Source organism: Bos grunniens, chromosome 19, assembly GCF_055505025.1.
Source record: "Bos grunniens cultivar Pamir isolate PY7600 chromosome 19, Bosgru_T2T1.0, whole genome shotgun sequence".
Taxonomy (NCBI): Eukaryota; Metazoa; Chordata; class Mammalia; order Artiodactyla; family Bovidae; genus Bos; species Bos grunniens.
The window spans coordinates 55,076,014-55,089,912 of NC_141183.1; the positions used below are offsets into that span (position 1 = coordinate 55,076,014).

At 52.9% G+C, this 13,899-nt stretch overlaps 1 protein-coding gene and 1 long non-coding RNA gene across 34 annotated transcripts in view; one reads left to right on the plus strand and one right to left on the minus strand.

Annotated features, from left to right (window-relative positions):
• MSI2 (musashi RNA binding protein 2) overlaps window positions 1–13,899 on the minus strand; it is a 406,318-nt gene that overhangs the window by 68,509 nt on the left and 323,910 nt on the right. For all 32 annotated transcript variants that reach the window (XR_015148343.1, XR_015148342.1, XM_086360855.1 and 29 more), the window contains one exon: window positions 7,787–7,869. Coding sequence is in view for 30 of the 32 variants with exons in the window: in XM_086360855.1 (XP_086216981.1) it covers window positions 7,787–7,869 (83 nt within the window). In the remaining 2 variants the exon portion in view is untranslated. The remainder of the gene's footprint in view (window positions 1–7,786; window positions 7,870–13,899) is intronic.
• Window positions 74–7,282, plus strand: LOC147352744 (uncharacterized). Of its 2 annotated transcripts, none has more exons than XR_015148346.1 (3): window positions 74–210; window positions 4,632–4,714; window positions 7,131–7,282. It is a non-coding gene; the product is annotated as an uncharacterized LOC147352744 (long non-coding RNA). The 2 variants fall into 2 exon arrangements; XR_015148347.1 differs by lacking the exon at window positions 7,131–7,282 and adding an exon at window positions 5,085–5,297.

Consider the following 13,899-nt stretch of genomic DNA (forward strand, 5'->3'; position numbering starts at 1 on the left):
GGCATTTCAAAGTGAAGAGAAACCTCAGCCTCCAGCACGTGCCCCAATTCTGCCACAAGCTAGGTGTTTATCCTCGTTGGTGTGTGTGTTGGGGGGGTGCTCTGCCAGAGACGGGGGCTGGGCCCAGCTTCATTTCTCAATTCAAGAAAAGCAAAGCAAAGCGCGGCTTGAGCGTCGGCTCACGCGTCCCCGGGAAGCCGGGCAGAGCAGGTGAGCAGAGTCCAAGGAAGGGAGCAGCCTCCTCCAGGCTGCGGGCCCTCCCCTGCACCCATGGGTGGCGTGTGCAGGAAGGCGGGGCCAGCGCGCACGGATAAGCCGGAGGCTCTGGGCACCGAGACACCAAGAAGCTGCTCCGCGCTCCCCCGCCCCTCTTCAGTGACCTCCCCAGAGGACACATCAAGGGCAAAGGAGCCAGAACTCAGGCAACGGGACGCCACCTCCCTGCAGGAAAAATCACTTCTGCCTAAAGAGGGACGAACATTTCCCACCCAACCACCATGGCCCTCCCCGCCGCCCCCACCTCCCTCAACACAGAGCGCCCTCTGCTCGCGTGAACAGAGCTGGTGCACAAACAGCGTGTGCGGATGGGTTGCGCGCATGCGTGATGGGCTGGGGGGTTGGGGGCTGGGGGGTTGGGGGCTGGGGGGAGGACCGCTCCCTCTCCAGCGTAAACACAAGATTCATTTATTAAGTGCCTCTCTGGCATTTCCTGTTGTTGTTGTTTTTTTTTTTGCCTTCATCCTGCTTGTTTAATATTGCATTTGACATTCTCATTTTATAAATGGTAACAGAAGCAGAATGGATAGCTAAAATTAGCTTACGAGTGAGGACGATGCTGCAAATAGGGTAGTGAACACAGAAGCCCAGTTAATTCCATCCGCCCCTCCTCTCCCTCCCCCTCATGCTGGGGCTGGTTCCCAGTGGAGCTCAGTCCTCAGGCTGAGGGCGGGCAGCTGGAGGGAGGCGATGGGCTGGGTCTCTGCAGCACCCTGGCAGGGTCAGCGCCCACCCCGGGCTGGGGCCTCCTCGGATTCCCTGACCCCGAACTGTAGCCCCAGGTCGGAGTGGCCAACTCAGGACTCTCCTGCTCTCTGGCCCGCCAGCCACTCCCACTCAGAGGCTCCTGTTCTGGGGGTTAACCCCCCAAATGTGCCCCAATGGGAGGAGGCAGGCTTGAGATCACACCAGGCTCTGACCTTAGAAGTGGGGTTTTTGTAACCTCCCCAAGGATGAGTCAGTGGAAACGTCTGAGTCAGCTTCCCTGGGACCTAGAAAACCCTATCTGGGGGTCCCCTTCTGCTCTGCAGGCTGTGTGGCCCCCTCCTCTCAGGACTCCCCGCCGGCTGGAGCATCAAGAGTGCCCACCTCACCCCCTGCTGGCCTGGAGACTTGGGTCCCAGACCTGCCCAGGTCTGCACACCTGCCTCACTGCCCTGTCATCTGGCCAGGACCGCCTTACCTTAGGATTACGTCTTCGTTCAATACAATGATTCTAAGAATAACGACAGTAAGAAGACCTCTCACGATGATAGAATGTGCTATGTATGGCCTGGTAAAAGCCTCCGCAAGCCCTAATTCCAGCAGTCTCCATGGTAGGGGCCACACTGCCTGTCTTACAGAGCTGAAGCACAGAAGCCTGCCCGAGGTCACCGTCAGGAGTGGGCAGTGACCGCACTGTGGGGTGTCGGCAGTGAGCAGTTCACGGCACCACCGCCGGGAAGGCCTCTTGGGTGGACAGCACCCCATGCTTCCCTCCACACCTGCTCAGTGCTCGGAGCCCCCTAAGAATGAAGGCACTGCTACTTTCCACAGGCTGCAACCCCAAACCCCGGCATCTGCTTGCTGGCCCCCGCCCCAGCTAGTAAAATGCTGCCTCAGTAGTAGAGGACCTGGGTGACCGCCTGGCTGAGAAGCTCCTCTTGGGTCCATTAAGATAAGCAGACCACCTGCTCTGAGCTACAGCGGATGAGGCCAGGAGTTGAAAACTGCGGTCCAAGGCCAAATCCAGATGCCACTTATTTTTGTAAATAAGGTTTTAACTTCAACATAGCCATGCCCATCGGAGAAGGCAATGGCACCCCACTCCAGTACTCTTGCCTGGAAAATCCCATGGACAGAGGAGCCTGGTGGGCTGCCGTCTATGGGGTTGCACAGAGTCGGACACGACTGAAGCGATTCAGCAGCAGCAGCAGCCATGCCCATCATTAACATGTCATTTGTTGTGACAGAGACGAAGAGCCTTTGAGGCTTAAAATATTTACTATCTGGCCCTTGACAAAAAATTGATTGGTGCCTGGTTTAGGCCAAGTGGAAAGTTATAGTTACTAAGGGGGTTTTCAGGAAGGCTGATTTCTTCAAGGCGACCAGCTCATACACCAGACGAAACAGCAGGCCAAGACCTCCCAGGGTCAGGGACTAAATCAGCATTTCCTACAGGATGCCGAGGGCAGCTGCCATCACCGTCTTTGGGAGGAGGAAACAGGTGCATACAGGTGGGGTACTTGCCAACCTCAGGGCAACCAGTGGTGGGCCTAGACTTCAGGCTTGGGACCACATGTTTTGGAGTCCTGGGTGCTTCTGAATGACCCAGTAGGTCCCAACCTGGGGACAAGGACATTCGACATCACTGGAGGGTCCAGACTATCACCCTGTGGATGAGCCTTACACACCTGCAGTCAACCCCCTGAGACACAAGTCAGAGGGGAGGTGAGGATGCTGAGAGCGTCTGCGGGTGGTCTGGTCTCTGACCATGCAGGGGTGGGTGCTGCAGAGAGCCCCAGACTCAGCTGGCTCCGTGTTCACTCCTGGGTTCCTTCCTCATGACACTGGATGGACGATTTATGACCCAAACCCCCACGTTATCTCGTTAACCACGATCCTCTCCGGAGCACTCAGACTTTAATGTGCACACAAATCACTGCGGATTTGTCAAAACGCAGATTCTGTTTTGGCACATCTGGGGCGGGGCCTGATACTCTGCATTCCTGACAAGCTTGCTTAGCAATACATACATCGGATCACTTAAAGGAACAAGGAAAAGGATGCTTAACGGAATCCTATAGCAATCCCTGCATAAAACAAAACCTTGCCCTATATCCACCAGTCAAATCTGTCCAGATTTTTCCATGATGAGGTCTGTCTAAGGTGGCAGCAGCGTAGAGTGGGAAGAACCCAGGGCTGGGGCCAGAAGGACACAGGTTCAAATCGCAGCACTGCCCTTACAGCCATGGGCGGCGGAAGTCCCTTCCTGAGTGAGCTCTGCTGTCCGCTCTGTGCAGGGGAACAACCACCACGTGAGTGTAAGCTGCCTGGTGGGCACTGATGTCCTGTAGTGGGTCAGAGCTGGGGAAGGGCTCGAAGTGCCCCTGCCTGGCACATTTCTAGCTGGACCCTGAGTCCTCACCCGCTGCAGCTGGCGTTGCCCCCCGACTCCTGAGGTGAGGGCTGAGCCAGGCCCGCAAGGAGGCCCAGGGTGGTCTCTGTCAGTCCCCACCTCCCTCCCGCGGCTGTCGGAGGCCCTGGAGGCTGCACTGGTAACTACTCAGGGCCAGGCAGGAGGGGGGCATCACTACTGCACCTTGCTGGCAGGCTGGCACTGGGGCCGGGGGGCGCCCCTCCGGACAGTGCCCAGGTGGCCCACGCGTGCCCCACGTGCTGACCGTGAGGAGCCACGTCTGCCCTCCGTTCTGTGTCTGGTCGGACGCCAGGACCAGGTTTCGTGGGTCGGGCCCTGAGCTCGGGTTGCAGGGGGAGTGGGGAAGAGGCCTGTGGCCCCCAGGGACCCCTCAGAGGCTTGGCCCTTCTTCCCAGTCGGGAGCCTGGCCCCGAGTGAGCCCGCGTCCTCTGTGTGCCGGCAGGAGAACTTGGAACCACCTGGGCTGCTGTGTGGCTGCTGAGAGGGGTGGTCAGTGGCCCTGGAAGGCTGGTGCCCAGCTAGATGATGCCCCTCCAGGTTCCCTTCAGCCACGAGAGGAGCGGCCTACTGGGTACAGATGGGAGCTCCGGACTCGGGCCTGGAACCTGCTGTAGCCACTTCTGGCCACGTGGCTCAGAGCAAGCTGCCTGACTCCTCTCTCTGCCTCACCTTGCTTATCAGTCAAGCATACGCCCATGGCTGACTCATGTCAGTGTATGGCAAAACCCACTACAACCCTGTAAAGTAATTAGCCTCCAATTAAAAGGAAGAAATTTTAAACAATAATAATTAGCACCTTCACCAGGTGTGGGTGAGGATCAAACGACATCCATAATGCAAGCACTCAGGATATGGTGGCGTTGGCTTCCCCAAATACCAGCGATCCCTGGGGTCTCGTGCGGGGGCGCCAGGCATGGCTCTGCCCATCCCCCTGCCATGACCCTGACCTCCCCAGGGTGGGCGGGGGGACGCATCCGGGAGAGTTTGTTTTGTCCAGCCTCTCTGCTTCTCTGCAGGTAGAAACACGTGCCCCCACATCAGCTGCTGGCTGTCCTGGACATAGAGAAGGACCCTCATCTTTTTTTTTTTTTTTTTTAAATGCCCAGGAGATTAAACAACCAAATCAGATGGGAAATGGCTGTGGGAATGACGATATGCCTTACTGTCATGGGGTCCCTCACCTAACCTTTTCTTCATTCCACGATCATGTATACAGGGCCCACTGAGTGCCAGGCACAGGAGTGCCGGATTAAGAATAAGAAGAGCTGGATTCGAGTCCTGTGTTTGTGACTCAGCACGGTGAGTTCTCTCCTCCCTGTGGACAGGAGACAATGGTAGCTGCAGGAGCTCGGGGGTGTGGGGGAGGCCCCCAGCACTCTGTCCCCGCAAGGCGTCCAGGAGATCTGTCTTCACAGGGCTGGAGCACAGTCTAGTTTACAAAACACTCCTACATACATTCTCACCGCCGCCCCTGTTTCTGCTTGGCAGTCTCTAAGCTCTCAGAGTCTTTCTGATCTCTCATTTGAATTCTGTCCACAGCACAGTTTAAATTCATTTCCTTTTTCTCTGAGTCTTAGAAGTAGACACCAGTATCACAGAACCCAAAGCAATTCAGGCTGTGGAATCCTCTCCCAATGTGCTTTAAATTCCACCCTTCTTCCGAGGACAGGAGCTTGCTGGAGAAGTCCTTTCATTGATGGCACTGTGGACCACAGCAAGAGCTAATGTTTATCAAGCCCAACCTGGAGCTTTTGCTCGTGGGATCAACCCTGCACAGGCCCTCCTGTTACACTGGAGCTCAGCCAGGTGACCTAATGCTGCCCTGTCCAGCACCTCTAAGTTCCCCCTTCGGGCCTGGACCTGGTGGGTCTGCGCTGGGCACCTACAGTGATGCCTCCCTTGGCTTCTGTGATCCTGACCTGTCTGCCCCTGATTCATGCCTCTTGCCTATTTCCATTCTTGCTTCTTCTCTTAAAACCAGCCCCAGATTCCAAAGAAAACAGAGACCTCACACTCTGCACGCCATTACCAGCACCTGCCACCGTCAGCTTCCACCTTGGTGCAAAAGAAAGGGGCAAACGTGACAGATGGGGGACAATGGCTACAAACGGCTGCAGGTTACCCGGGGCTGAAGCTCTAGTTTCTGATTGTCCCCCGTGTCATCTGGGGGTCCACCTCCCCACCTCCAAGCCAAATAATCGCCTGCACAGCTTGCCTGGTAGCCAATACCCCAAGGCCTGTGCACCTTCCCTACCCAGGGGGCCCAGGGGCATATCCCCTGGGCCTCTGTCTCCCCACAGAACAGTGGGGAGAAGGAAGCCCTTTCCGTCCGCGTCTCAGGCTTGTCGCCAAGCCAGTCAACGGTGAAGGGTTGCACATATGCATTTGCGGCAGCACCGCGAGGCCTCTTGCCAGGCGACATAGGGCCTTCCCGACGAACCGTGAAGTCCTGGCAGCACAGGACTGGAGGCTGCCAGTGCCTTGGGCGGCCCTTCCCCATCCCCCAGTGCCCAGGCAGGCCTCAGTGGAGTCTGGCCATAGCTGGCCTGGCTAGAGAGACAAGGCCTCCGGGGACTAGAAGCAGCTTTCTTTTTAAGCCTCGTCTCTCTAGTTTAAAAAAAAACCAGCAAGTACTGACCTACCGAGAGAGATCAGCTGGAGGGGGTGGGAGCCCGTGAGGGGAACTCGGTTATTTCTCCACCCCCATCTGCCCGGTACCATTTCAATGCCTGAGCTGATGCCTCCAACCCACAGGATGCAAAGAAACAGTATTTTCATTTCAGATGCATATGACTGTTAGGAACAATACGAACAATATTATTTTAGTGCCCTGGGAAAAAATTAGCAAGTCAAATATTGAATCAGGCCTGTAGCAACCACATGCTAAGCAGATTGCTTTGATCTTATCCACACTAAAAGCTCTATTATTGAATTTAAAGTTGGTGAACACAGACCAATATACAATGTGTATCTGAATGCCATGTTTCAGAAGCAAGGAATGTTTTGACTAAAGAAAGAGAATATCAAAGTTACAGCTGTGAGTAAACACATACGCGCCCTCCCTCTTTTCTTGGGGCTGGAGGTGCTGCTGGCTCTAAATGTTCTGGCTCTCAGGACCTGCTGACGGCTCTAGAAACACCTGCTGGGCTGCCATCTTTCTGGAGCCAACAGGAAGGGGGTTCTCACCCACCTACTCAATTGGAAGAAAGGCGTTTAGACTTCCAAGCTGTCATGCCTGAGCTGCACATGGTATGGCGCCCTCTGGTGGCCACTTCTCTGGGCGGTCGGTCTGCTACCCAAACTTCAATGATCCAACACGCTTCTAGTCGAGCGTGTCCTCTAGGAAAAGGGACTTTAGAAGGCCAAAAGGAGGCCAAAACAACCAATCATGAGGGTAACACTAGCTGATCAGAAGGAGAGAATGTTAATTACCCAGCAGGGCCTAAAGAGATAGATAATTTGGGCAATATACTTCATATCTAAGATAGAGCTCTCAAAAACCAAGCTAAACAGCAGATGCATACCAAGACCAGGTGTTGGCAAATTTAAACTTGCAGGTCAAATCTGAGTCCCCCAGCCACTTCTGTAGAGGCCCAGAGTCAGGAATGGTTTTTACATTTTTAAGAATTTTTTTTTTTTTTAATGTGAACCATTTTTAAAGTCTTTATTGAATTTGTTACAATATTGCTTCTGTTTTATGTTTTGTTTTTTGGAGGCATGTGGAATCTTAGCTCCCGGACCAGGGACTGAACCCACACCCCGTACACTGGAAGGCAAAGTCTTAACCACTGGACCGCCAAGGAAGTCCCCAGTTTTTACATTTTTAAATGTCAATCACTTAATCAATAAACATTTGTGATGTGAAAATTACGAGATTTCAATTTTAGTGTCCTTAAAGCTTAGACATTGTAGACAGACGTTTTACTGTCTGAACCTCCAGGGAAGTCACAAACAAAGCTTTATTAAACACAGCCCTGCTTATTCCTGTATATATTGTCTCTAGATGGTTTGTAGCTGGATAGTCAGTTGTACGGCCTGCAAAGCAGAAAATATATCCTATTTGATCCTTTACAGAAAAACCTTGTCAACTCCTGCTGTTCACAGAACTGAACTCTTAGTGTGGTCCCTGCGCCCACCCAGCGCACCTTCTAGCATGACCAGGCTGCAGCAGTCTGTAGGATAAGGTGTGTATATGGGGGAAGGGGAGGCATTTCAATGTACCCCCTACCAACTTACCATTTTTTCATTGATTTTTATTGAGGTATAACTGCTTTACAACAGTATATTAGTTTCTGCTGTACAGCAAAATGAGTGAGTTATGCATATACATCTATATCCCCTCCTTTTTAGATTTCCTTCCCGCCAACTTACCATTTTATTATTGATTTCATGGAAATGAATCTCACAGACTTTCTCCACAACGTCTTCATTCTCAAAAGTGACAAAGCCAAACCCTAGAGGAGAAAGGAAGGAAAAAAGACAGAGAGGAGAAGTTGAGTTCCGTTCCCTTTCTTTGATGTCCTGCGGTGGTGACCAGGCTCCTGGGAGGAGGGCAGGGAATGGATCCCTGGGTAAGGCCTCCAGCTTGAGGAAATGATTTCTAATTTGTACAGCGCACCCTTCCAACAGTGAGGAAAAGTTAATGATTTCACCCCCATGCGGCGGGCACATGTGGTTTACATCTGCCCGGAAGCAAACAGGAAATTTACGTGTCTGTTATTTACAAGGGTCAGAGCCCAGGGCTCCCGGCGGGAGGAGGGCGGGCGGGGGACGGGACAGCAGATGACCGCGGGGCCACACTCGCCCTTTCCTCGATGGAGTGGCCAGCCCTTGGGTCGGCCTCCAGACGGAGGCGGTTGTTTGTCCTTTTCTTCCTGAATTACTTCCTCTAATACCTCATCAGGACATCCTGAGGCCTGGAAGAAACGATTAAAAGTCTCAGGCCTCTGTTCTGCGCAGGCATCCTTTTTCTACTGTGGCTTCAAAAGCGCTGCGGATTTGGTGCAGTTTAAGACTATTTGATGCCTGCTGTCAGCCCGTCAGCTATCTGCTGTATTTACTCGGCTGGAGGCCGGCTTTGCTAGACAAGCTGCACTGAAGAATTTTGGCAGCCGACCACTGCTCAGCATCCTGAGTGCCTCTCGCCACCCTCCTGCCCTCTCTTTCTTCTCCTCCCGCCCCCAACAGGGTTCAGCATGCTGCCCCATCTGTGACCCCACTGGGTAAGCTGCGCTTTGACATACAGACCCACGGATGGGATGGCACCCCGCCCTGGATGAAATGAAGCCGCAGCGGCTGCACGCAGGAGCGCAGGCAACCTGATGGGGAGGCCACAGACCCGGATCCCAGTCCTGACTCTGCATCAAATATATGTGTCCTCCTGGGAAGCCCCTTCTCCCCGCCAAGCCTCAAGGTTTGCACCTGCAGCCTAAGGTGGTGAGACTGCATGTTGGGACCCTTTCGGGTCACAACCCAAATCTCTGCTACGGGCTCAATGTTTAGTGGAAGTGAACCTGTTAGTTGCTCAGTCGTGTCCGGCTCTTTGCAACCCCATGGGCTATACAGCCCACCAGGCTCCTCAGTCCATGGTGGCTCAGACGGTAAAGAATCTGCCTACGATGCAGGAGACCCAGGTTCAGTCCTTGGGTCGGGAAGATCCCCTGGAGAAGGGAATGGCAACCCACTCCAGTACTCTTGCCTGGAGAACTTCATGGACTCAATGTTTGTGTTCCCCCAAATTCATGTATTGAAATCCCACCCCAGCGGGATGGTGTTAGGAGGTGGGGCCTTTGGGAGACGTTTGGATCACGAGGATGGAGGCCTCATGAACGGGATCAGTGCCCTTATGTAACACGAGGCAGCCTGCTTCCTTGCACTCTCTGCCCCGGGAGGACACAATAAGACATCCATTTGCAAACCAGAAGAGGGCCTTCACCAAAAACCTGACCATGCTGACGCCCTGATCGTGGACCTGCAGCCTCCAGTATTTTGAGAAACACATTTCTGTTGTTTGTAAGCCTCCCAGTCTATGTGTGTGCTAAGTCGCTTCAGTCGTGTCCAGCTCTGTGTGACCTTACGGACTGCAGCCTGCCAGACTCCTTTGTCCATGGGATTCTCCAGGCAACAATACTGGAGTGGCTTGCCATTTCCTTCTCCAGGGGATCTTCCCAACCCAGGTATCCTGCATTGCAGACAGGTTCTTTACTGTCTGAGCCACTAGGGAAGCCCAAATACTGGAGCGGGTTGCCATGCCCTCTTCCAGGGGATGTTCCCAACAGCTCAACTGACCAAGACACTATACTCCCCAGAGTTATGAGCCTGGCCTAACACAAGCCTGTGTACACCAACCAGGAACACAAAAATCAGAACAGCTGTTTTAGTAGTATGATAATCAGTGCTTCCTGTCATGAGTACACATACAGATGCTCCCTTTTAAAGCTTCTGTGTCTACTCTGGGCCCCAGAAATCCCAGGTGGACAGAAAATCTCTCAGGACGCTCTTCTCCCTGACCTCCAACCATCTTTTAAGGAGCAGCGGAAAACAGGCTGCTGTGGGCACTGCACACCTACATCCCAGCTCCCGTGAGATCTGGAAGATTCCTTGGGGAAGGAATGGAAAAGGCCACTCCCTGCTTTCAATCTCCAGTAAAACAGAGGGCAAGGATGACCACAGAATCAGCTATCACAATCTTTACGATGCTATGTAATTTACTATGCTCTCTGTGCTCAGTCACTCAGTTGTGTCTGACCCTTTGTGACCCCATGGACTGTAGCCCACAGGGCTCTTCTGTCCATGGGATTTTCCAAGCAAGAATAATAGAGTGGGTTGCCATGCCCTCCTCCAGGTGATCTTCCCTACCCAGGGATCGAACCCAGGTCTCCTGCACTGTGCAGTCTGAGCCATCAGGGAAGCCCATGTAATTTATTACCAAACACCAAATACCAGGTCGGTGTTCCAGCCTATGCAGCTCAGCTCAGGCCACTGTAGACACGTAAGGCTGGAGGTGAGACCCATCGTGAGGGGCAAGTACAAGCCTTTGCCACACAGGGTCAGAGTTGGCAAGTGTCTCCCAGGGTCTTTGGATACAATGTTATTTTGTTTAAAATGAGGCCCAACAGGAAACAATTCACCAGGTCCATACACCGCTCTAAACCAGGTCCCTGCAGAGAGCGCTACAACACTGGCCTTCTCTCTAGCCCTTGGTCCCACAGTTACAGACAGGGCTGGAGGAGACCACACCCAGAGGTAAGTCTCCGAATGATTTCTCTTTGGGCTTTGTTGTGATGGCTGCCCAAGTCCCCCTTCAAAGGGGCCTGAAACGATGGTTAGCACCACCGACTCAATGGACATGAATTTGAACAAACTCTGGGAGATAGTGAAGGACAGAGGAGACGGGCATGCTGCAGTCCATGGGGTCACAAAGTGTCGGACGCAACTGAGCGACTGAACAACAACAACATTCTCATCCAGGCAGGAGCTGCTGCAGCACGCACAGGGAGGCTGGCGATGTTCAGGCTAATCCCCTTCCTGGCCACGCTTCTGGAACCCAGATCCTAGAAGAAGGGACCAAGGTGCCATGCCTTCAGAAGGTCCCCAAGGGAGGGAGAGGTGGCACGGCAGAGGATGCAGGAACCTTCTAGACTGGCTTCGAGGACAAGGGCTGGGCAGGGGCCTTACTCATTCTGGGTCCCCAGGACACACAGAGGCCCTAACACACAGCAGCGGGTGGCTGAGCATGACAGAACAAGCCATTTCTGCTCCTCCAGGGTCTGAGCGGCCGCCTAACCGGCGTCATGGCCTTCCCTCGAGACCGACTTGGGCCCTCCTCGGCCATAAATCCGCTCCCCATGTGCCAGGCACCGTGCTGGATCGTCCCTCTTCTCAAGCGACAGGTCAGAGGTTCCCACTTCTTCCCTGTACGGGCCTCCCCCTCCCTTGCCACCCGCACATCTAGTTCATGAGTCACTCTGGCGTCTCCTCTGTCTCTGAAGCCGCTCCTCTGGCCCAAACTCAGACCAAGGCGACATGCAAACCCTCAACACACCAGGATGGGCCAGTTCTTAGGCAGGGAGAGAACCCCGCTGCTAATCAGGATGAACAGAGGCCCCCAAAAGGTAGGTCCACATCCTACCCCCTGGAAACTCTGCATGTGATGTTATCTAGAAAAAAGGCTGTTGCAAATGTAAGTTCAGAATCTCAAGAAGAGATCACCCCACTGTTAGGGTGGCCCGCCATCGAACAGCAGGCGTTCTGTGCCGTGGAGAGGGAGGTGAGAGACTCCAAGGGAGACGGCTCGTGAGGACGGATGCAGGGCATGCAGGGATGAGGCCGCCAGCCAAGGCAGGCCGGGAGCCCCCAGGAGCCGGGAGAGGGAAGGCCGGCCCCTAGAGCCTTCGGAGAGAACGTGGTCCTCCTGACGCTCTGATTTCAGACTTCAGCCTCCAGAACCGTGAGAATGAACTTCTGTGGCTTGAAGCCCTCAGTCGGCGGCCATTTCTCACAGCAGCCACTGGAGCTAAGACAGCAAGGTGGCGGGTTCTGGCCGCCCCCATGCAGAAGGGCCCCACGAGATCGCTCCAGCCAGACCAGGCACGCGCTTTGAATGGAAGGCGAGAGAGTGTGGACAAATGAGGTGTGCCCATCTGTGCCACCGGAAAAGAAGGTGGGTCAGTGCCCGTCCAGGGTACCCCTCCAGGAGCTGGAGGAGACTGGTTTAACGTCACCTGGTGCCCAGGTAAGTCGAGTCTCCTAGAAGCGCTGGGTTCAGTCCCCTGCCAAGGAAACTGCTTTTCCCCACTTCTGCCTGGTCCACCACGAAGCAACTATCAGGACTCCTGGCCCAGCGCTACTCCAGACTCACTGTCGCCCCGATTTCCCAGTCCCTGCCACCGCCCAGAGACAGGAAGAGGTGCGGAGGAGGCGGGAGACAGGAATTAAAATGCAGACTGCTGCACGGGGAAGGGAGGGGGAAGACACACAGCATCACTTCAGATCCTGGCTCCCCGCTGGTCCCTTCCCTAATCCCGAAGGACTCAGAATTCGAGTATCACAAAACTGATTTTCCTGATCACAGGAGAGAGTCTGGATTTCAAGCCTATGTACCTTGGACTCAACACAACTCAGCAATGTCAAGACTCATTTGCAGTATTTTAAAGATCTATATCATTTCAACAGCCATGTCTGTTTGGCCCAAACAGAGAAAACAAACTTGATTATGTCTAAAATATTTATTTATTCCATTTGGAGAAAGCAAAGAAGCAACGAAACATTTAATTATCAATAAATGTTATTCCTGAACGTATAATCATTTTTATCTTACAGATGCATCCTCATTTACAATGAATTAGCAACTCAGTCGGAGAAGGCAATGGCACCCCACTCCAGTACTCTTGCCTGGAAAATCCCATGGATGGAGGAGCCTGGTAGGCTGCAGTCCATGGGGTCGCTGAGGGTTGGACACGACTGAGCTCTTCACTTTCACTTTTCACTTTCATGCATTAGAGAAGGAAATGGCAACCCACTCCAGTGTTCTTGCCTGGAGAATCCCAGGGACGGGGGAGCCTGGTGGGCTGCCGTCTATGGGGTCGCACAGAGTCGGACACGACTGAAGCGACTTAGCAGCAGTAGTAGTAGCGACTCAGTGGTGAGCACTGCGCCCTCCCCAACAAAATAAATTAACCTGAGGTATGAAGGGCAGAAGAAGGAAGTCAAAAATTTGGGAGGGATGTGGCAGTGGGTGGGAAAAATCCTTTTTTTGGCATCCAAGCCTTCTCCATTTTTGAAATTAATTTTTTACTGAGTAAAATAAACGTAACATAAAATGTACCCTTTTAGCTATTTTTAAGTGTACAGGATGGTGACGTTTGCTCACTCATGATGTTACACAACCATCACCACTCTCCAGAACTATCATCCCCAGAACTCTTCCCCCTCCCAGAGCAGAACTCTGTGCCCTGAAGCAATGTCTCTCCCTCCCTCCCACAGCCCCCAGTAACATTTATTCTCCATGAACTCACCAACTCTAGGCACTTCATGGACTTGGAACCATACACTATTTGTTCTTCTGTGTCTGGTTTATTTCACTTAGCATACTGTTTTCAGTGCATCGCAGGCTTTTGAACAGTCTGCCGAATGTACAGATTCTACACGAGACCCAGGAGGCTGAGGAGTACCCCTGTGCCGTCAGCTCTTTCATTAAAAATCTATGCATTTTTACAGTCCTCTGCTTAAAACTGGTATTCTCAAACAATAGGAAGTTATTTTTTTTTTGTTTCTTTTTACAGTTTAGTATCTCGTTTCTACATGGAAGACTAAACATGCTTACAGCTAAACATGGTTTTTGCCACGTTTAAATTTAAGATGCATTTTAGAAATTTATGTATCAATGTTTCCACAGTATTGTTTGCTAATTTTTAAATAAAGTCCTGACCGGTGTGCATTTGCGATTATACGTGTACTTACTCTTACCTAAGCTGATGAGATCT